Raw genomic sequence first — 24,856 nt, 5'->3', positions numbered from 1 at the left:
TTTATTAAAGTAACACTCGTATTTAAAATAAATACAAACATATGTACGAGTATAACAAACATCATTTTTGAGTGATAAACCTTTAACTATTTACTAAATAATGCAATCAAGGAAAATATTCATTACTGAAAACAAGATTGTAAACGTGTATTTAATGGCTAAAACGCACACACATTAAAGGATTGGTGAGTGCTAAAAGATTAACAGTGATCAACTAACGTTTCATAGGTAGAAACGCCGTGTTTTCTACACCTTTTAAATTAAGCACGGTATCTTTCATAAGAACCATTGTTTTCGACAGTTATTCATTCTTTTCCCTAAATTAAAACAATTGTATTAATTGTTGTCAATTTTACTTTGGAGGAAGAGTGCATCTTTAACCATACTAGTAATATCATTAAAATGTCCAAGGTGACGAAAGAAAACTGTAGCGAACTTATCCAGTGTTTCTGTGATTTTGTTTTTACAATTGGCTGCTGAGGAACAATTTGGAAGTCAGTGTAATATTGAAGCGTTTTGACGCGGTCATGGATCTATAAGTTCTCCCCTAAGGATCCTTGCTCTAGCATTGCGATGCTTGTTACACAGCGATACGGGCAAGGTTTAGTAATTTTCAAGAAAGATGATATTGGTTCCCCAGAAGGGTCTATGCCCAAGCTTCATGAAAGGTCTATGCTACTACTCCGCCCGCCACTCATCAAGAAGCTGCTCGTTCCTCCATGGGGGTCCTTGCTCTAGCTCTATCTTTGTGATGCTCTTGCTTTGTCCGCCACAAACCCAAGACATCGATGGCTCGGGGCCCACCGGGGATGGGGGACATTTTGTTCTCTTACAAGAGTGCCGATGATGATTAAATCCAGAGTTATCGACCTTGCTACAAATGTGCGCATTATCGTTTGTCGTGACATGCAAAACGTCGACACCAAGACTATTGACATACCTCGACTATGTCCAGTTTCTTTTTCGTTTACGAAAGAGTTACAAGTGGAAACCAGCACTGGTTTTGACCCGACAAAGAGACAAGAGCGTGATTCAAATCAGTTTGTAATGAACTGAAAGTGTTTTGATTAATGTCTATTACGTTAATGGTCAGCCACGGTGAAAGGAAAAACAACGCCGGTAATATTTATAAACAAAACACTATTTTATTTCACATTACTATCAGCATATTCTATGGTACGATGAAAATGAAATAATACATGAAGCTATGAAAATGAGGGGTGAAAACACGTAAGACGAATAACCCACAAAAAACAGTCCATGCGAAAAAAAACAATCGTTACAACTCGGCCATCTCCGGCAACCTTCGAGATAGAGTCGATTCTGTTGGATAATGACCGAGGTGTTCCGATTGACGAGAACAGAACAAGCAGAGTACTCGTCAAAGTTACAAATGGTTAAATTGTAACAACTCTTTAGAAGCTAAACATGTTAAAACTGCATATTTGATTAATAGAGAACAAGTACCAACTTAATTTAAAATAAAAAAATTCATATCAAAAGTCGGAGGCTTAATAAAACAATTTCTCTAGTATAAAATGGTAAAATAGCGAGCGTATAAAAAACATAAGGACATACTTCTAGTATATTCATATATTAAATCCAAAACCCTCCCTACCACTCCTCCCCCAACCCCTGTAATCATTATCATGGATATTATATATTGCGGATTGTGGGCAGACCTCTTACATAAACTGGTACAGAGTTATTGCCCTTGATATGAAGAACAATAAGAGAAGAGAGACATTTCATTGACAACCAAGTTTTCAAGTTCATTTCTAAACAAGGTTTTGCATGCACTTGAGACATTTAAATATTAATATTTTCACAACATAAAGAAGCACTTTCACTATTATCACACTATCTCAGATCTTATTTCTCCATAAACATGCAATAAAACAAAATTCAGCAAAATAAATTAAATAATTGCTTTTTCAACAAGGATAATAAATCATATTTGGCTAATATTTAATACAAACATTTTCAATTCATTAACTGTCTTGTAAAACATCTGATTTTTATCATAAAATTTGTATCAAAATTCAATCATCCAAATAATTTTAATCAAAAGCCAAAATAGTAATTACTTATTTTTTGATGAACAGTTACTGATATAAAAACTGTATTGCCTCATTCAAAAATCATAATACTCAATACAGTTTTGACCTCAGTCACGTGAATTTACTCGAGACACAAAATCAGGGGTTAAATGATGAACACGGATAGACACAGAATTGACAAATGATAAAGAATGGACAACGCACAGATAATGGACAATGTACAGAGAAAGGAAGACGACAGAGAATGGACTATGTATGACAATAACGAGGTATCATGACAATCATATAGTAACACTGTAAACAACAATCTTGTACAGAAATCAGCTACGCTAGGCAAACCCCTCCCTTTCTTAATCGTGAAAATGTTACTAAATTTCATCTATTACATAAAAGATATTTCAATATTTACCGGTATATGAACTGTATGTTGCCTTGTTTATCTTTTGATTACAAAGTATGACATTTCATTTTTTTTTAACTTTGGTTAGCTCTTAAATGTATCCTTTGCAAAATTGTGTGTCTTTTAGAGGCCTGGAGACTCATTATTATTGTGGCATCATTTGAAACAGATTTATGAGTAGAGGCTGAAAAAAGTATAACAAAATTTCTCGTTTGGTCTTTTAGATTGCATACTATGTTGCTCTCCATCTGATTTCAGTTGAAATAAAGAACAGAAATATAATCTGCAATAACTTTATCTGTGACATATTTTCAGTCATATATTTTACATAAAAAGAATCAGCAAGCAATAATTATTCCATTCAAAATTATATCAAAATTACCCGGCCCTTTGGCCAATGGTTTGATAAATAACAAGCTGATATAATAAATATTGAAAGCACAATTTGCTTATGACAATACATTTATTGAAGTTTTATTCTTGTGCAATGACTTGTAATCCTTAACTATATGACTTGTAATCCTTAACTATATTTATGTCTGAAGTTATTTAATGTTGTTGTTGCTTTGTGCTATATTGTTAACAATAACAACCAAACACTTCCGAATGCATAAATTAACTCAGAGGAGAAAATTGGAGGAAATTAACTAAACGCAAATAAACAGAGGAAAAAAGAAACACCCTTTGTGGGTTGAATAGATGATCGATTATAACCAAATACTGTATTATACAATCGATTGTCTCCAGTTTCAGGCCCGACCAATTAATTCTCGATTATAATTGATCATCACAACTTCACACTATAGCATACAACATTGAAAGGTGGGTCAAGTGGCTTTTTTTTTCTGTACAACGAATGCTATTTACACTGCTACCCTTCAAAAGCATTATTTACAGCATAACTGAATGATGTGTAATATCATAACCCGCATACAGTAACTTGAAATGTTATAAAAAATCATTGTACAATCACATTTTTAAAATAACGTAATCACCTTAAATGAGAACATGAAGTTTGGCCAAAATATGATAAAATATGAATAGTAAGTCATTCAATGCTTAGAGGTATTTAAACAGGTCTAAATACATACATATACAATAATTATGTGATAAAAATTTCATAACAATTTACAAATTATTTTTCAATTAATCATAGGAAGAGTGCAGGAGTAAATTAAAAACCTGCCTTTACTTCAACAGTTTTAATATTTTCACACTCAATCAATAAAATGCAATACAAACAGTCAATAAAATGCATATTTTTCATATAATTCTACATATGTTCCAGAAGTCAAGGCTATAGTAAGACACAATTATAAAGAAGTCTTCACTTAAAACTGTTTTTCCATTTCTTCAGACAACATTTATAAACTCTTTTTCACGACAAAATAAGGGCTAATGTTGTACCTTGCAGTAACAATAAAATGTTTTTAACAAGTAAATTTTTGTACACTGAGTTTAGCAAACTTGTTGCTAACTGTGGTTATGCAGACCATGTAACAAATCTGGTAAAATATTATCCTTCCTGTATAAGTAACTGAATATAGATGTTTTAAACAAAACAATGTTTTTTACAAAACAGGGGCTGCCTACAAGATTGTGATAATTGCCTGAAATTATAAGTATTTACTACAATCTTGTAAGCCTACCTTTAATACACCATGAAGAAGATTTTTATCCCTGACTGCCATTTCATACTATCCCAATATAGCCATTTCATTTGACAAAATGATGGATTTGGAAACAAGTAGTCATAATATGTACCGCAATTTCAAAATAATGCTCTGCATTTATTAATAAAAAAATTTAAAGCAAATATAAATTTACATATATATTTAAATTTCTATAAAAAGAGTGGAAGGAAGTGTTAACATGGTTCCGCAACTGTTACTCCCCCGAAAAAACTGCATACAATTGACAAAAGTGACACTACGCTACATTCCCAGCCATAAAATACACCGGTTGCATTCAAACAATCACTGACACTGCATTCCATTAACTGTTCACAGTCCATTCTAGTTCTATTCTGCTGTTCCAAAAAACAATCACTTTTACAACTTATTATTCAATGTGAAAATCTTATTATGTATTTGTTTTGTAAAACTGGACATTTTGCAGAAATTTCAATGTAATGATCTTTAAAAATAACAAAACATGTTTGACTTTAGCAATAAGAATTTCAAGGAAACATAACCCATTATTTTAGTCTTTGTTATTTTCTTAACAAACGTCAGCTTTATACATGCAAATTGTATAAACAGAAATTTGAAGAATGAAGCATTAAAATAAGTGACTGATGTCTAATATCTTAGTTCCTGCCCTTCTTTGATTATAAAACAGACATTTCAATGTACATTTTGAAGCTTCTTTATGCATATTAAAAGTCACTTTGGGCTTCCACAAGTTGAGTACCCTGAACAGTCAATGAAATCCACAGTCAGCTATTAACAATCAGTTTAATTGAGCTCTGATATAAAATTTTGCTTCTTAAATTGTAAGTACACAATGTAATATTAAAATTAATTGTGTAAACCTATTGGCATTAAAAATACAATGTATACTTATCGAACAAAAGACACATTATAAATGCAACAATAATTCTAATGCTTAAATAATCCTTTAAATGACTATTGTGTAATATAATATAAATGATTTTTTTTAATCATTTATAACCTCCAAGCTTATGCAGAAGTTAAAAACAATCCATTTATCCTGTCAAGTAAATACACATAGTTTCATGTACATGCAACACTTTACAATGCGAGATGAACGAAGGCTAAATGAATTTCTCAAAAACATAGCTACTGGCCAGTTCAGCACAACAGTTGAAAATGAAAGCAACACCTGATTATAGATATTAATATGATTAAACTACAATGAATTTATGCTCGTATTTCCGTATTACATCAAAGGAACTTCAAACAAAAGTTCCCCTGCATAATTTGAGGTATATATACACACAAACCAAGTAACTAAAATCTTTATAAAACAATATTTCCCTACTTTGCAATGAGGTTATTAGAAGAAAATGGCAACAATACCTATGTATTCATTATCATAAAAAAGCTGACCTTGACAACTCTATGTATTAGCAAAACACATGGGGCTGATTGTTAAGAACTTTGTTCAAGTTAACAACATTGTTAACGTCATCGTTGTTAACAGTTAATTCTTTCTTATCCTTGAGGTTTTATGGACGCACCTGTGATATGAAGTATTTCTAACAAGGTTCGAGATACATGTTTAAGCTGTTTTAATAGTTCATGTTTGAAAGTTAACAACGATGTTGTTAATAACATAGTGAACTTTAACAATGTTCACATTAGGAACATTAAATAAGTGCCAACACTCTATAAATCTATTGCTGACAGTATTGGTTACAATCATCGTAAACTATAAACATGTTTCTGTATTCGATGTTGACAATAACTTTTCCTTTTTCATACACACGCATCTATATAAATCGGAAAAGTTTATTATAATGTATAATATATATTCTTGAGTTACAATGTGTAATTGAGGTAGCAAAAAGGTTTTGCCGATTCAAGTGACACATTCACACTTATAAAGGCCAGACATATTTTTTGTTTTGTGTGAAATGTTAACAATATGTGTGTTTCTATGATAAACTTAGTCGTTCCTTTAATGCGAAAAACAATGCCCTATTTTGCCAAAGATTGTTAGTTATGGATTTACAAAATTCCATTACAAATGAGAATCAGCCACTAACTGTTTGGTGTTTGTGTATATAAATGGTAAAAAAACTCAATTTGAACACAGTTTAAAACATCGTTGCCAACATCAAATCTGCGATTGAGTCCCTTTAAAGAGACTCTCTCATGGTTTGTAAAATGCACTTCTTTTTTACGAAATTAAGTGGGGCAAATCATTAGGAGTGTTAAAACTATAAGATGGTTCTGACAGCTGGAACCCTTCAGGCATTGACGGCATTGAGTGATTCTATTATTGCATGTTTGGTTGTTTCACACTATCATGTGATGTTATCAATGTATTCTTAAAAGGTTGATATATCTATGTAATGTTGTACAAGTCCTTATGGCCTAGTGGATAAGGTGTCAGTTATCTATATTTTCTTGATTTTACAAGCCTGGGTTCGCAGCCCACTAAAACCAAAATATTTTTTATACTTAAACTTTCTGCAATTTTGATAGCATAGAGTAAAATAAAGATGAAATAAGTGTTTTCAGATGCATAACCGGGAAAACTTATTTTTGGTTGAAAAACATGAGCGAGTCCCTTTAAGTCTCTATCTCAGCCATAGCTGGCAGCATCACATACAGACCGTGAAAAACTACACCGTTATATAATTAAATAAAATAATGCACGTTTTGCATAACATCATTTATATAATTGTATATAAAGAAGTTTTCACAATCTGCGACTGATATTACAACCTATGACACAGCTGTTGCCACAGTAAATTTGCCAGTGAAGACTAGTCACATGTATTTAGGTACAAATTACTTCATTTTTTTCCCCCAAATACAGTGTTTTTAATATATGTGTTTAACCCCGAAAGATCAAGATATGTCACCATTTGAGTTTGAGTTTATGAATGCCAATAAAACATTGTTTAATTAACCTACTAGTACAAAGGTGAATATAAGATTTAAAACACCAAGTTCATACCTAATCAAAACTCTACAACTTACAGTAGTAATCAACACTAGAATAAACCTAGAAAGAGTAAAATGTTAAAAAAAAGTTTTGAACTCAAGCGTTACAAAAAACTAGCAATTCACAGAATCATTTCAAAAAGCCCTGATAAAAACTCACTGCCCCACACGATACAAAAATACAAGGCTGCTTCGTAACGAGGTACATGTTGTTATGCAAAAACTGCTGTGTATCGCTTAAATTTAATGAGGTCTTTTTGTGATTATTGTTTAAGTTTGACCAATTCAAAATTTCACAATTCCAATATTTAAACACGCACAAACATTTTTTAATAGATATTCACGATGTTTTAAGACCATGTGCTGTTTTTAATGACCTACTTAATCAAAGAGTAGAATCAGAGTGTATTAATTGGACTGTAAAAATAACTGGTCAATGTGGCCATATTTAATATAATCCTTATCTAAAACCTTAGACAAGCCTATTTTGATGGGCTATTTTTACAAGCCAATCAAAACACTTGGAATCTAATTCTTAAATTACATTAAATCTCAGTCACTGATTGATTCCCGCATATCGAACCCTCGCTAAATTCAAGCAATCCACAGCCAAACTACAATTCAATTATCTAAATAATGCCATGATCAACATAATAGTACAACAACGAATCAACATTCATACTTGTAAAATAACATAATCAGCAATCCAAAATACTCATTATTAATAATGTTTTGTACATAATTTCAATATACATGTACAAAATGCAAAACAATGGAAGTACATAGCTTTTGTAAGTTGAAACAAATTTAGCTTTATAAACTGATAAATATTGATTTATACATATGCCCATATCTTTTATATAAAATTATAAAACCTATTGGTGTGTCTGTTTTTTTCCGCAAAATGTTTGCAACTGATGATCAATACAATTCATAATTAAAAGACTGGTTTACAACAGGTACTTGCCGCAGTATAGGAAGAGATAAAATGAGCAAATTGAGATTTAAAACATGGTTTTCTTATAAAAAATACTTCCATAATACTTTAAAATACATTTACATGGCCTTAAATATTACCTGCCAAAAAAATTGAAACCGGTGCATAAAAATGGAAAAATAAAAGTGATGGTTCAAATTAATTGTTTTAAACGATTATTTGATTGTAAAACACAAGAGGGTTTTTTATTTGTAAAATAGTTAAAGAGATCATTTAAAACAAATTTAACACACTTGTTAGCAGCTTATGGGAACTGTTTAGACAGCTTATTGATGACAGATGTTCACGAACAATAAGTCATTTTGAAGTGCATAAAAATTTGATAAAATGCCATTTTTTAACTGTAATTTTTTTCAAACCCATTGTAATTAAAATACATTACTAACAGAATAACACACTTCAGCATTACACAAATTCCTTCTCTATCATTGAAAAGCAGTAGATTCCACTAAATAACGTGTTTCCAAAATGATTTACCTGAATGCCACAGAACAAACACATTTCCATTCCCTTAACTGAGGATGTATGTAGAAAAACAATTCTCATAATTAAAAGTAATTTCATTAAACAAAAAGAAAATCACACATTACATATAAATAAGTCATTGTAAAAATCAGGTAGTAACGTCAGTCAGTATGAGCCAACAAGTTTGACTAATGAGTCAATATCTGCGTTCAATTGTTAATAAAAATGTATAATAACATGAATGAATATATACGATTAATGACACTTAACACGAGCCTTAAATAGTCTGCACAAGAGGCGTAACTGGCGGTAATCCCTGGTTAGTGTTAATGATCAGAGGTTGCAGTTGTTGCGCATTGATGGCAGTGTTGCTGGGTGATACGAGGGATGAGGTCAGCATGTTTCGCTCCACCTGGTTTACGCGCTCGAGCACGCAGTCTGCCGAGAGTCGTGCCTCAGCATCGTGATCCCAGCACTCCTCCATGGTAGCTGACAGCTGTTCTAGACCCTAAAAAGGTAACATACATTCGTTAACAGGGCCAGCAAGCTTCTATTAGGCCTAAATTAAAATTAAGTTTGTTTGCCCTTTACCGACCGACCCGAAAAAAAGCCGCCGACCCAAAATATTTTATTGCAAAATTCGTGAGAATATTTTTTTTTTCAATTTTGCAGTCACGATTTGTTTTCGCTGTTTTTTCGCCGTTAGTTTAGTTTATTTTCTTTCCGCTCAATCGTTGGGTTCTTTAAATCAATCAAGACAAAAGAAGCGCTTGTACGTTTTGTGAACGATTTGCAAGCGTCTAGAAAACAGTTCATCATCATGGCGTCCATATTAACATTTTGTTAGTGTTTTTATTAATATTGATGGTAAATTAAATCAAATTGCGAAAAATAAAATAAGTTCTTTCGAGTCCACTTACACATGGGAAGATGTATTATCAGACTTCATGAATAAGGCAAACGTAACATTACAAAAAACGGATTCCGTTACAATTTCCGTTTGCAAAAACAGCACCGATGTCGAAAGTTTCCATCCAGACATTTCTGAAAGTATTTCGGTGCTCAATACCTTTGACTGTTCGTTGAAGTATGTTACTTACAATATAAAAAGAGAAAGTGATATCAATGATCAGAACAACAATGTTGACGGTGACGAAGCTTCCCACTCGAATGCATTCACCATGATGATGCAGGGGGAAAACGGCAAATAACCAAAAACGAAGACAGATGGTAACAGAGTCACAGGTTTGTATTATTAATGTTGTATTTAATATTTGTTGACAAAACATTTTGCACAGAAAATTGTTTGTTTTAAATATGATTGGACCCACTCAACTATTTTGTGGTACCTGCGTTTCCGACGGGGGGTTTCTGCCAGGAAATATTGATGGCTGCATGTGAAATTTAACTCAATTGACGCTAGGTATTTAACATGTCTTTCCCCAAATGATTTTAAAATATAGAAATTCAAGCCCCTCCCACGACAAAGTTTTTGGGGTTGCATGTTATAACCTGGGCCCATCCATATATATATAACATCTACAGAATTGAACATATTTCTATGGCAATTCGCTCTCTGCAACTGATCCTAACATATACAGAAATTGTCCGATTCTTTCTGCATGTATTACTTGTAAGCTGCTCAAACTTCAGCCTGCACAGGAATGCTGTATTGTTAAATTAAATGCTGTAACAAAATAAAAAAAATAATAATAAGGTACATTTTTTAATAGTCACAATGGCAAACAGTGCACATCCAGATTAGCGTGCAAACAGTGAACATCCAGATTTAATAGCGTGCAAATATGTGCAGTCAGATCAGGATCTGCACTGTTGCAGAAATTGCTATTTAGTTTGTATAAGAATTTCTGTCACATTGAAAGGCCTCTCTGGGCCTTCACTGGTCGCACATGTGAGTAAATGCATTTCTTTAAGGTATTAATGGGTTAATCTTAACTACTGCTGAGAAAAAATGTGTAAACCAAATGCAAAAAAAGTTTTAAAATATTAAATACTAAGTGAAATGTTTTTGTTTTGTTTTTAGCTAAAGACAAACTGTACAACAGCCTGTGTGACCATATGACATCTTGTGACGTCATGTTCCCGGGCTCTATGCCAGATGATACTGTCAAGAAGCACATCGATGTTATTACCAATGCCATGTGGTACCTTGATGGGAATAAGCAGAAACTGACAGATCGTGCTAAGCAATCAGAAAATGTCTATATTTCTACAAAAGTTACAACTTTCTTGGCCATACTGTTCTTGTTTTTTTAAGAGTTGTGAACATTCCAAAACCAAGTTCGATGTAAATAGCATGATAATTATGCCACTGTATGTTTTCTAGTCAGACATTTCTAGTCTTCTAGTCGGACATTTTTGTGTGTTCTACACATGTAACTAAAGAAATTGTATCTGTTAAAGGATTGTCCCAAGAATGTCACAAGTATTTTTATAACTGTGCACAATTCTTGTTCATACATGTGTATCAGTTTTCTGCTATAAATAAATGGTAAAGTTGTTAGCTTTGTGAATAAATAACATTTAAAATCCCTGCTTTTTAAAGTAAATATGGTATAGATATTCCAGGTGTGATGCATTGATGGACCATGCTTGATATGAAATTCTTACATATTCCCCCAAATTTATATGATCAGAACGGAAGTTTCTTTCTACCTCACAATAATTACACTGCCATTTATACAAACACTGCTGCAACATGTTTGGTCATACATGTCACTCTTAGAATGTTGTCAAGGTCAGAATTCCAAATCAAGCAATAATACTCTGCCATCTGACAGAGAGTTTAACATTTAAAAGTAACAACACGAGTTCTATCAAAATTAATTTATTTTGCATATTATATAGTTAAAACATGCCTCCCTCCCCCTTTTCTACAGACTTGGGACTGTCTTGCACTCTTTAGTATGATAATGTATGGGGTGTAAAATGACTAGCAGTGAAAAGATTGAAAAACCACATCCAGAAATGCCAATATTACACATTTGTGTCTAGATCTACAATCATGCAAGAAGTTAGTGCAAGGTGGGGTTAAAGCAAAGTGTCCTGCATGTACAGTAAAGCATATCAATACAGCATACATTTATATATTGAAGTACAGTCAAGCTTACAAATATATATTACAACACACGACAAGGTGGATAAATACAGAAATGAGGTGAACCATGCATATAAAGCTATATATCATTTAATAATAATTTAAACATTAAAATGCATTCCCATATATTAATGTAATGGTTGCAACAATATGGTTCATCCACCAGAAAAAATAAAAAAGGTCAAACATACAAACACCAGTTTTTGTGTTCAAGATCAAATTCTAGAAAAAAATAAAATATTTTTCCTACCTACCGACCCACCTCTAAAATTTAGGGTCGGTAAAGGGCAAACAAAGAATTTTTTAATTGTGGCCTTATGACTGTTAGTTGTCATATGCTCCACAGCACAGAGGAAATGCAGGTTCGTAATGTGGTGCAGTTCAGATATTTAGGAATAAAATAATTACACAGTCAATCATCGGTACAGTTATTCCAACATTGCTTTTGCTGAAGACCCAGAAGAAATACTATTTGCTGATAAGCCATGTTATCTAGATTAACCAGTGCACTTATCCTATGGTTAGCTATGAAGTCAGGCTTTTAGCTGCCAATTGTCCTAGAACATTAGAGATGAGAAATACTGCTCAGTTTTGAGGGATTTAGATACAGCCTTATCCACAAACCAATCAACGTGTGCCCCACGCCAGAAATCAGACCCCTTAGTGACAAGTTTAGAGTGTTAACCACCCACACACTTTACAAACCAATTAAAACCAGACCAACGTTTTAGCCAGAGCTCCTTTATGGCAGGGTTGATCTAGTGTGTATGTTCTACGTTTTAGTCAGCGCACCTTTATGGCAGGGTGTATCTTGGGCATATAACCTGTATGTTTCTGCCAGTGCCCTGTTGATGGTAGACCAGACCGTGTGTTTAAGTACTGCAAGTTTCAACCAGTTCTCTGTGGTGAGACAGACCATGTCTGAACTTCCCATATCTTTTAGCCTGTGCTCCATGATGATGGGGCGGACCTTGTGTGTATGTACCATATGTATTATCCACTATTCCTTGATGGTGGGGCAGACATTGTGTGTACGAGCCTTGTTTCAGCCAGTTCCACTTGAATGAAGGGAAGACCGAATGTGTTCATACCATATGTTTTAGCCAGTGCTCCTTGATGGCTGGAGGACCTTGTGTGTAAGTACCTTGTTTTAGCCAACTCTACTCGACGGAGGGGCAGACCATAAGGGTACATACCATATGTTTTAGCCAGTGCTCCTTGACGGCTGAAGGACCTTGTGTGTACATACCTTGTTTTTAGCCAAATCTACTTGATGGAAGGGCAGACCATAAGTGTACATACCGTATGTTTTAGCCAGTGCTCCTTGATGGCGGGGCGGACCTTGTTGATGACAACAAGCTCCTGCATGTCCTCAAGAGTCGGGTGTTGTCCGACCTCCTCCTCGTATGGCAACTGGTATTCGCCAACTGACGCTGCAGAGAGTATTATGCATTGATAAAAAATTAAGGTACATAACATAGTGTGGGTGTTGATTATGTCAAATAACTATCACCTCTTGGATTTTCTGAAACATTTCAATATCCATAAGAACATTAATTATTTCTTTGTTTTCAATTAATTCTTATCATTACAAACACATACTAACTTTAGATATTTGGCAATTGACACCTAGTATTCCAAACATTTTCTGTCAAATTCTTAATGTTCAAGTTCTTTACAGCCCAATAGAATGTGCCCTTTTCACCCTTAACACCCTGTCCCTCTTAAGTAGCACCCTGTTATTTTTAAAACCCTACAATGTCTAAAAGTAGCAAAATAAGTCACCAGGCTAGGTCTGCTTCTTCGAAAAGTCGAATTTGCAGGACAGAAACAACATACCATCTGTGGCAGTGCATCTTGCCAGGAGTTCCCAGAGGACCATACCACAAGCATACATGTCGATCCTCAGGAATGCGTCCCGATTGAAACTGATAGCCCCTTCCAGCACCTCTGGGGCCATGTAACGCCTTGTACCAACCTGGAGGGGGTTTAACATTAAAAAAATTCTGTACATGTGCAAAATAAACAATTTAGTGCTCAAGCTAAATACAGAGATATTCCGCTATATTTAAACGGGAGAATTTCTTGGGAATATTTTTCATTTCAATATTAATTTGAAAACTCTTTAAATTGGGTAAATTTAACAGTGTTTTACTGTAAGCTCATTTAATAAAATTAATGAAAGATCGACAAACAACTAGAAATAAACACAACTGTTTTTACATCAGACCAAACAATGTTGCCATGGTTTAAAAACACACCAACAAACACACCTTTTGAAATTTGTGCTTACTAATTTTTGGGAAACAAATGTCTACAAAATGGGGGAAGATTCACGTTTTTCATTAAAAACGTAGCCAAATTTGTGAAAAAGCCATGAAAATGTATTTATCAAACAAGATAAAACTTAACATGCTACTATGTTTTTACGTACCAGGCCGTGAGTTTCCCCTGGGTTCTTGCCAGGCTCAAACTTGAGAGCCAGCCCGAAGTCTGCTATGCAGCAGCTGAGGTCCGTATTAATGAGGACATTTTTACTCTTAAAATCTCTATGTGCAACAGCAGGCTTAGCAGCCTTGTCACCAAGTGCAGGAATCTCGTCATGCAAGAAAGCAAGCCCGCGAGCCATAGACCCGGCCATCTTGATCAACTCACTCAAAGTTATAGTGTTTCCTTTCAAATATTCACACAATGACCCGTTTTGATGAAACTCTGTGATCAACCACAGTTCTAAACTCAAGTTATCCCCCCTTCTCTCTGTACCTATAAACTTCAAAATGTTTTCATGATTCATATGAGGTAATCTGTAAATATCTTGTTCTGTTGTCCATGAATGTCTATCCTGTAACGGGAATTTTTTCACGGCAACTAGCTTATCATGAAGCTGGGCTTTCCACACGGTCCCGAATCGACCTCGAGCCCGAACTTCAATCAGCTTTATAGGGCGTTCAGGTCCCGGTGATGGTGGGAGGTCGCGTGTGGGGTCAACCGTAGGCAACTGCTGCCTGTAGTAGACCTGGCGTTTAAACCGCTTCCACATCCAGAAAACAAGCACTATCACTGCCGCCAGACCCACCAGGGGAACTATTGAGTAGATCAGTGTCGTTGTTAACTGCCCATTCTTAAGCTTTTTCACTTTGGCATTTTTTTCTGAAAATATAGGAAGACAACTCTTTTGGGATTTCCAAATAGTCAGACTTGTTTGTAATTGATCAATAAACAAATGAATGAATTTTGTAAAATTTCATCAACATGTTTCCTTCGGCATTCATCAAAAAGTAAATACACCATCATTATAATAAATATTTACAATGTCATTTCACTCAGTTGTCTACTTTCAGTTTCACTTCTCAGTTCTGTCATTTTCCGATATTGGCAATGAAGGTCAATGTCATGTATGAAGACATGTAGGTGAGGCATGAGAAAGAACAGCATTGTCTATTAGTTATTTTAATCCCCTTCTGCGCCATTTACTGTCACTTTTGAATTATTAATCCTTGTTTTAACACAATGTTTTAACTCTTAATTTGTTACATGCTCTCTGATTGGATAAAAAATATAGTTAAACCAATGAAAATCCACCTTTCACCATGATGCTGATGTTACATCAATGTATGTCTCTGTGAATAGACGCTTGCATGTAGGGGAAATAACTGTTTTGTTTACATTTACATCGTCTTTTATTCTTATTTTCTTTTTAGTTTTAGAACTCCAGATTTGGAATTTTTATTCAGAAATGGGGAAAAAAGGATACTTTATGCCATTGGGAACATGACTGAATACCGGCTATAAATATTGCCGAAAGAAACCCTGACAATTCATAATTGTATTTTTTATTCATTTCTGAGGGGAATTGATTACCTTTTTTTGGGAAAATATGACTATTTTTTTGGAAAATTGGACGATTTTCAGCGAGGGGAAACGGCCGTTATTCGGCGGTAAATTTCACGAAAAAAAAAAATCACTGACAAGTGTATTCATATGATACATTGACACATTGAACTCAATCTAAACTGTATAAACAATTGTTAATTAATCACAATCATTCTTGTCAATAATATCTATTGTGCCAGTGATGATGTGACAGTGGCGAGGAAAATGTGTTTGTATATATATGGAGAGAGAGATAGACAATTTCTTTACACCTGTGCTTAATAGATAGGCAGTAATCATATAGAAAAATACTCTGTAAGATGACATTCCTCATGTTAATGAGACACATCAGTATGCAAGTTGAACTACATGTAGAAATAGTATAGGAAGTAAGTTGTATAAAGTGTAATATCTGGCCTACTACAAATAGTAAATGAAGTAAGATGTATGAAGTGCAATACCTGTTGTGGTGGGTGGGGACAAGGTAGGAGGGTAGTAGACATTCTTCACTTTGATGTTACACAAGGGCTCGGAGCAGCAGCAGAAGTTGAGGTGCTGTATGGAGGGGGACTGGACGCACTGGCTATCATTCATACAGTCATCCTCCACCGACCAACAACCCTGCATCTCAATCTCTATCTGACCATCTGTGCCTGCAAGTTTAAATTACATTATACACCTTTCCAATGGCTCACTTTATCAGACTTCAATGATATAAGGAATAGCCTAACAAATGGAGCGAAAATTCATTTTCATTATTTCATAATTTATTTTCCTCTATCAATAAAAAAATTGGCAAATTTATTAACAGAACCACTTAAATTTAACAAGACTATTGGATTGGGGGTTAGAAGGGCTTCATGATATTTGCCACATGTCAATATGACCAGTCACCATCAGCGTCTATATACCACTTGTACTTAGTTTTTGTGATCAATCAATGTATATCAACATCCAATTTATTAGATCTTACATGAAAGTGACACAGCAAACACCTTCAGTGCCAGGTGTATAAAAAAGAGAGTATGAAATGGCGAAATTAAACCATTTAATCTATAAAATCAATTTAAATAAATAAAAAGAATCATCAAAACAATTGCATGGGAATAGGTAATATTTACATTTCTTGCAACTATAGATGATAAATATGAAACAATGGATTAATCTCAATTAAACAATGGATTAATCTGAAGTCTTTTTCTCATAATAGATTCTATAACAAAAGTGTCATTCGTATTGAAAAGTTTATTTTGTATGTGTCACCATTTTTCCATGTAGCAAAGCAGTATGGTTTTGGAGATCCCTCGCACGGCCTGGGGCACTTGCCATCCTTGCAGTCTGGATCATTCTCGCTGTAGTAGGCACATGTGATTGTGGATACACCCTCCTCATTGTATGGTGCGCCCTTTGCTCCAGCAGACAAATCACCTGGAAATGACAATAACATATCATTAAAATGTACTTTGTAAGTGAATTTCTTGACTTGTTCTTACTGTATAATTACAATAATTGCTAATAGTTATTGTTAAATCATATATGCAGTGGTCTAAAATAAAACAAGTCCGCAAGCCTAATTTCTATGAAGGTTAACATTTTAACCCTCGGAGAAAACCAGTGATAGTCTGAATTAATTAGATTTATAACAGCCATATTACCACCTGATATGCTTCATACATGTATTTCCATTCCAAAACAAAATATTCAAGCTTGAGAATACTTAAGACATTATCCTGGTATTAGGTTGATTTGGCCTTGTATCCGTTTCTGCCTGGGTCTTATTTTGCCTACTTTTGTCTTTGTCTTTTAGCTACATCTTGTTAAACATTTGTGTTATATCAGCATGGAATTTTAATTCACTTAACTAAAATGTAAATTTATTCCAGACTCGTCATGTATTGGTTTCATGTAATGTTTTGATAGTTCTGTAAACCAATGCATACTTGACAAAACTAATATGAACCACCATTGAGCAGTGCCATGAAAGAATGACTTGATTTTTATCCTCGTACGCCTCCCCATTACTTACTCTTTTTGAGCAATGACTGCCCAATGTTGCCTATGCATCTTGACATCACATGCTAGAAATAAATATTCCCTATTGTACACCTTAGTACCTTTCATTTTTCTTAATAAATGGATTATTTTAAACATGCAAATTAGTTCCTTTACTAAGCGTCCTTCATTTTTAATTTTAATTTCATTAAAATTGACAGTACACTACCAACCACGTGTTTTCAAAAAAGGAAGGTTGTGTCACCACGTTCATCGGCTGCTTCAGCACACAACCTTAAAAAAATGTGCGCGGTATATCGCTGCATTGCGGCTGACCTGGACAGGCAGGTATTTTTTCAGGTGCTGCTGGTACAAAAGGGGAGATTATAAATTATACTGTGCCCGTAGAATGGCTTTTACCTGATAGTGAGGGTAAACAATCGGTCTCCAACAGTTGAAAGGGTTCATTCTATTTGATGGTTCTTACCGGCGATTAATATGTTTATGTGTGTGTTAACGCCAAATGAACACTGTCCTGACTTGCTAATAATAAACATTGAATCATTGATATTGCCTCTGTTTGTATTTCATTGTTAAACAGCCGAAATTTTACCCTTTTGTAAACCATGACCCTTGATGTCAAATTTTGCGGGCCAAATTAAAGTAATGAACACAGCGTGCGATATACTTATAACGTGGGATATCGTGAAAAATAGATTCAACAGATGACATCTGCAGTAAGGAAAAATCGCGGTGCATAACAAAATCTGCAAAAAAAATGTGTGCTTGGAAGTGACATCCTTGTTGATGTATATACAGTCGAAACTTGATGGCTCGATATTGTAGGGACCGACCATACTTTGAGCCTCGAGAATATCGAGCCAAGCGGGATTGCTTACAGAATGTATTTTTTTGTATTTGTTACAAAAAAGACTTGTTAATTTTGTTTGTTATTGGCTACGCTATCTCCGAAAGAAAAGTATTTATATGACATAGTTACACATCGTACAGTTCGTAACATGACTTATTCAATACTTAGAAAATATCTTTTGATTTTTTTTAAATTTATTATAAAAATACATTTATGCAAAACAACAAACAAGCAATTTCAAACAGTGGGTAACACAAACATAGCTTATAAGTTATATCAAAATGCATAGAAATTTATAGATGGATAACAATTAGAGACAGAACTTAAAGTGATGGCATGTTTATTTAAACTGTTTAACCATTTAAATTTTATAATAATTATAATACCAGTCAAGCAATTTTAATCGATTAGCACCTTGTGCTAAATGAAGCCAAGCAATCAAATTAATGCGTGAGATTCTTAACTGAACCCGCGAAAATGACATTGACCCAAGCAACCAAAACAAAGTGTGAAATTCTTACTTGGGACCGCGAAAACGACTTCGAGCGTGGAGAAATATCGACCCTCAAGATATCAAGCCATCTGATCAAATTTTATGTGAGCAAGGAGTAAAAAAAATCGGTCCTTTTAATCTGGTTCGAGCCAACGAGGATTTCAAGCCATGAAATATCGAGCCAACTAGTTTCGACTGTATATGAATATGCACCTCACCATGCATTGCAGATTTGTAACATGTTAAAATAACCTTCAAAAATTAGTCAGTAAAAATTTGCTGCAGGTTGTCAAGTTGATTCCGCAAGTTACAGGATTGGTTAAATTGACCAATCACCCATGTTCACTTATCAATCACTCCCTTTTTGTCCATAAAATTGTATGTGGATGGATCTTTTTGCGATATTTAATATGGCAAATCATTCACATATGTCATCAAAATTAGTCTTTTAGATGAACAAGCTCGTATTCATATACTTCTGCTTGGCATTACATTTTTTAACAAGCCAAGCTGTATAAAACCAAGAAATTGAGCAAGCTCAGAAAGCATTTTACCAGTGCAGGGCTTGTGCTAATTTCGACCACTGTCACGAACAAATTGTTTTGTCACCATTCATTCTGACTTGGATTCTGGGTTAAAATCTATTTTGAGCGAAAACGATCATAAAAACAAACCATATTACAGGTAAGATTACCATTATGTGTTATTCCATAATGGTTCCATGCCCCAAAAGTAAATATCCAACAAATAATTGTGAGTTTAAGGTGGGTTTTTTCATTCCTAACTGTCAAACACAACGGTATATATATATGTGTACACTATGAGCACTTGCAGTTCACATATGCAAGTGTTCTTTAAGTTAAACATCGGTAGTCTTAAATAAAATATATCAGACAATGCGAATGTCCGTCGGACAGTCGGACATGTCCGGTATATTTCAATTTTGACCGACGAAACTTTTGTTTTGGTCGGTCACAATGTCCGGTGAAAAATTAAAGTCAGCACCGTTTAATTTTCGGAAAATTTACTTTCAGTTTCTAAATAAATGTTCAGAGTTATTTTTATATCATGATTATTCAGCGTGTTAATCCGTGTTTCACTATTTGTAAACCCCGTTTCGACATGTTTCCGTAAAAGCCGATAAAAGGCGTAAGGTTCCGATTTCAGCTCGTACTCTTATACTTTTATTTTACAGAAATGTTCGGAAATTACAAAATTCCGTATGTAGTGGTTCCCGGCAATCGTGTTAATTTAAATATGATGATTAATATACCGAGCTGACTTTCTTTCCGCTCTGTTTAACATTGCCAATAACAAGAACTCTACTTTCGTTTTTGCATAAATGGTGTGCCTGAGTTTGACTAGTAGTACAATTCGTTACATTTTTTAACCGTATTGTATCTTTAATTTAAAGATGAATAAAAAGAGTAAGATCTAGCTGTTCCATGGGTAGACGAACCAGATGAGTTTTTTTTGGGAGGCAAGGGAAGAAAAAAATTATGACATTTATATGATCCGAATATTGATTTTTTTACATTATGTTTGGCTTTTTTTTTGTAATTTATTATTGTACTGTAAGACAAATCTAACCAAAATGATCTAAACCTGTTATAATGGGAAATTACAAAACTTATTTAAAAAAAGAGGCTTAAAATCAAGGTTTAGGCTGATGTAACTGAATACTGTTTGTAACATTGCGACAGGTAAAAATTTGGTGCGACAGGTAAACTTTCAGTGTTTACCTGTCGCAATGTCCTGTGAAGAAGAAAGTTTTCGCGTTGTCTGATATATGAGGATTAGCCCGCCAAAACGCGAGAAGAATGAACACTATCAGTTTTATTTCTGAAGAAAAATAAGCAAAAATCTACCTGACCAAGTTTGTCACTAGGGCGAAACGGTTATTTGGCCAAATTGACCCAGATTAATTTTCCCAAACATTGATGACCATCCTTGCAAAATAATTATGGATTGGTAAAAACTATTCGAAAGAAAGGCTGCAGTTCAATGGCGATAACTGATAATACTGACTGTAAGGAAGGTTACTTACCATGAAGTATAATTAATATCAGCACAAGCGTACTTGACAGAAATTGAGTAATGTTTAACATGTTTGTTTTCTTGACCTCATTCAATTTTGTGTTAAATTCATCAAATCTGTCATCGATTTTTGTATGACATCAGTGCCAATGACGCATCCATCTGTTTGTCTTTCTATATTTGGCAATATGCATTAAAAACAATCATTTCACTCGAAAATAATGCAAAGATATCATCAAAACCATCCAAAACAACAAAAATGGCCGACCGCACAAAAAAACTCCCGGATGTTGGAATCTATTTCAGTCTTTTGTTACACCCGATTTCATTGGTTACCACAAATATAAGCTTTCAAAAGGCTGGTCACGTTAAACCAATTCTCCCATCATGTGAAAACTTCAAATAGACCAAAATTTTAACATTTGAAAAACTTGTATTAATGAACAAAATAGTTACATATAGCAAATACACTATCAATAAAATATTGATATTTGAACTTTCTTCCTATGTGATCTCCATTTTTACCGGGTTCCAAAACAGCACAATCTATAATAGTTTCCGTACGTCCACTAAAGTGGCATCACTACATATAAGATAACTAACAATAGAACATATATCAATTGTTTGGCAAACTGTCAAAAATTTCATTTCTTTAAAACGTTAGTAACGTTTTTAGCCATAAAACATCAATTGTTTTTAGGGTCGCAGAGTTTGCCGTTTACAAACTTTTGTTAAATTTCTAATGACATTGAGTTTATTTCCGGTGATATGGGCGGTTTTCCACGTTTTTAGGCGTCCTTCACGATGGGGTAAAATGCCTTCCGAGCATCACGGTACTCCTGTGGGGATTGGACTCCGATGCCATTGCCGGAACTTTTCAGGGTATCTTTGATGGCCGGTTCGAGGGATTTCAACCAAACGGCCTCTCTGGAGTTGTAGTTGTGGAATTTAACCACAATGGGATAAGTCTTACCATCCGCCTTAACCCCGAGTCGATGCGCACGATCGAAAATCATACTGTCTGTTTAAAGCTGTAACTTTAACTTTATAAGGTTCTTGGTGAGTTCCGTTTTGGCCTTTTCTGCTTCCTGATGAAAAGAATGCATCGCAGATTCGGTATTTTTACAAAATGTGTCTATGTTTGACTTGCTTCTGAATGGTGTTAACCTCTGTTTTTCGTGAGTCATTTTCGTCACTTACGAAGCTGCATGCTTTTTCAATGTCGTTGACTTTCGTTTCAACCGCACTCATTTTCTCGGCAAAAGCTGACAATTTTAATTTGATGCTTCCTAGGGTCTGTTCAATTTGGTTAATTTTGGGTAGAACGGTTTTGATTGATTTAATGTCCAACATTATTTTTAGAGCCCATGGGGTGAGGCGTTACTCTGAGTTGTTGACGCCGCGAAAACACCCGATGACTGAGGGTTAAATCCACATTGAAATGGTTGTCCATAGTTTAGCACTGGTGACTGATTGGAATTCATAACACTTGTTACATAAGCTTGAGAATTATTGGCGAAGTCCGGATCAATATTTATGCACGTGTTACCCAAAGCGGCATGGTCACTGTTTTCAAAATTGCTTCTCGATAGTGAATTACTCGCCTTTTTCTTTTCACTCTTTTTCCTCTTGCTATTTTTTTAGATTGCCATTTTTTGTTATCTGACATGAAGCCCGATGTTTACACTACACAATGATGTCAAAATTTATTTAATAATCCATTTTATTTTAATTTAAACCACTATAATATTTCCCGGAGAAAAACTGTCCATGTCTTCACTCTTCACGCTCCACTGATGTATGATGTAATACACCATTCTTAATGCTTTAATGGTGAAAACCACAATGTTTGTTATTTTCTCATGTTGGATTTTTTTAAAGTGAATTCGAAATACATGAGTACGTCTTCAAACTAAAGACATTGTTTTTTAACGGCATTAATTACCCTAAATTTATGATTTCTATGAAATGTAGATTACTATCTCCTTTTCTCACTGTTTAAATGAATGAAACAAACTATTTTTCATTTTTTTATCCGTTAATCAATGAACATGATGTTAAAACATATGCATTACATTTGGGTATGATATTCTGTGAACTATGATTTTGTTCATGTTCGAGCCAATAAACAAACATATAGGGAATCAGTGACTCCTGCTGTGACACTAGTGCAATAAACAAGGGATGTACAGCAAGGAAATATCATTTCAAAACATTCCTTAAACTAGGCCTTTGTCATTGATATCGATGCCTCGTCTGTTAATTGTGGGCTAATGTCACTGTTCTGATATCGATTTTTGAAAGTCCCGGCTTTTCTTATAATCGGTCCTGGATTCTACCATGATATTGTGGTACAACATGTATACTATTGTTATAGTCGGTTCAAAAGCGCTTGTCGCTTATGTTATTTCTGACTTGCCGACTTAAAATAAAATTTATCTTATCTTATCTTAACCCGGCAGATATAACGTGTATATAGATAAAATCCGGCCTCTAGGTCTATACAGAGGTATAGGTAAGAAAAACACTGCCCTATAGAGTCTAACTTTTTTAATTCTTTACCAATTTAATAAATTTGGGTATCGTTGTAAAGAATGAACAACCAGCTTTCAGATTTTTTTTTTATTTCTAATTGAGAAAATTATGCTAATATTATCTTTCAGTCATTGTTGAAAATGGCGTATTTTCACACAGAGAAACAAGTAATATGAAATGGTAAGGGCAGGTAACCCAGGCTACGATATAACTCCCCATGAAAACTGTTGTCTGCTACCTTATCCTATTTATATTTTTAACCAATCAAATGAAAGTAAATTGTAAACACCGTTCCTGCATTGTTGTCGCGACAAGATTGGTCGGCCCAGTTGTCTATCCTAAATTATGATCGGACCTGCTTGAGGCCATCAGAATTATTAATGTCGTTCATCTTTGTCGTGATATTTTTTTTACTTTTATGTTATAAAAGGAATGGCAATATTACTATATTATAGTATATTCCATACTTTTTTAGTAGTCTATCATGAACTATTTTAATGCAACGTTTATAAATACGTTGAAACTGTTGTCTATCACAGATTATTTAGCTTGACTAAATAGGCTATTGAGCAAACAGATTTTAGGCTTAAAAGTATCACGTTTATGAAACTGTTGTCCGCATCTCAATAATATGTACCTTTTAATACGAAGTTGTTAGTGTCTATCAAAGAAATATTTTAATTGATATTTATGTATGTCATACAAAAATAACCCTATCATATACCATTTCTTTTATGGACATTTGAAGGTACATATTAACAAAATCAATTGATATATTTTAATTTTTGCATCAAATATGTTCTTTGATAATATAAAGAAAAGTACATTGATCAAACAAGTGTAAGTGAGAAAGAAATAGAATTGGCTTCAATTGCCAATCAATAATTTCTGCTCACAGTCTGCAGTCTATCACAGATCAATGAGCAATTGCAATGACCAACAGTTAACACAAACGCTTCCGTGGGAGGGGGGATGGCACACCCGGCACATGCCCCATCACTAAAGTCTTCAAAGTTTGCATTCTATCTCAAAGGAGTGGAAATTAATAAACTACACCTTTCAAATGCCATCATGTGCAGGCGATGTGAACTCATAAAAACAACAAATTCAAACAGCGCAACTTCCTTTAATTATGTCCTCTTGATGTTTCTTCATCCGTATATAAACATCAGTTTCCACGTCTTCCAACAATTTCCAATACTGGTGAAAATGTATCCATCATCCGTGTGATATTTGTTGAAAACAAGAAAAGCATACATGCCATAAAACTGAGAAAAAAGTTATTTTCTCCAGTCTTGTAGCAGAACGCAATCCTTGAACATGTGCAAGATATGCCATGAAGTCAATATCACCACTACTTGAAGGCCACCGATGTGTT

General features: G+C 34.3%; 1 protein-coding gene across 1 annotated transcript; it reads right to left on the bottom strand.

The window, feature by feature from the left end:
* Window positions 1–1,120: 1,120 nt before the first annotated feature.
* Window positions 1,121–21,218, bottom strand: LOC128234222 (activin receptor type-2A-like). Its single transcript, XM_052948309.1, has 7 exons — window positions 20,954–21,218; window positions 16,814–16,978; window positions 16,012–16,203; window positions 14,112–14,827; window positions 13,517–13,655; window positions 12,980–13,110; window positions 1,121–9,067 (listed from the first exon to the last, which is right to left on the bottom strand). The coding sequence occupies exons 1-7, from the start codon at window positions 21,012–21,014 to the stop codon at window positions 8,837–8,839; spliced, it is 1,635 nt and encodes a 544-aa protein (XP_052804269.1). The 5' UTR covers window positions 21,015–21,218; the 3' UTR covers window positions 1,121–8,836.
* Between the last annotated feature and the right edge of the window lie 3,638 nt (window positions 21,219–24,856).

This window comes from Mya arenaria, chromosome 5 (assembly GCF_026914265.1).
Source record: "Mya arenaria isolate MELC-2E11 chromosome 5, ASM2691426v1".
Taxonomy (NCBI): Eukaryota; Metazoa; Mollusca; class Bivalvia; order Myida; family Myidae; genus Mya; species Mya arenaria.
This window is presented reverse-complemented; position numbering and strand designations above follow the sequence as displayed.

Bases quoted from the DNA above. Each gene is read 5' to 3' on its own strand.
- LOC128234222 (XM_052948309.1), bottom strand. From the start codon at position 21,014: ATGTTAAACATTACTCAATTTCTGTCAAGTACGCTTGTGCTGATATTA. The intron at 16,979-20,953 runs GTAAGTAACCTT...TGTCATTTCCAG, and splicing joins GATATTAATTATACTTCATG to GTGATTTGTCTGCTGGAGCA. The intron at 16,204-16,813 runs GTGACACATACA...TTAAACTTGCAG, and splicing joins CTTTGCTACATGGAAAAATG to GCACAGATGGTCAGATAGAG.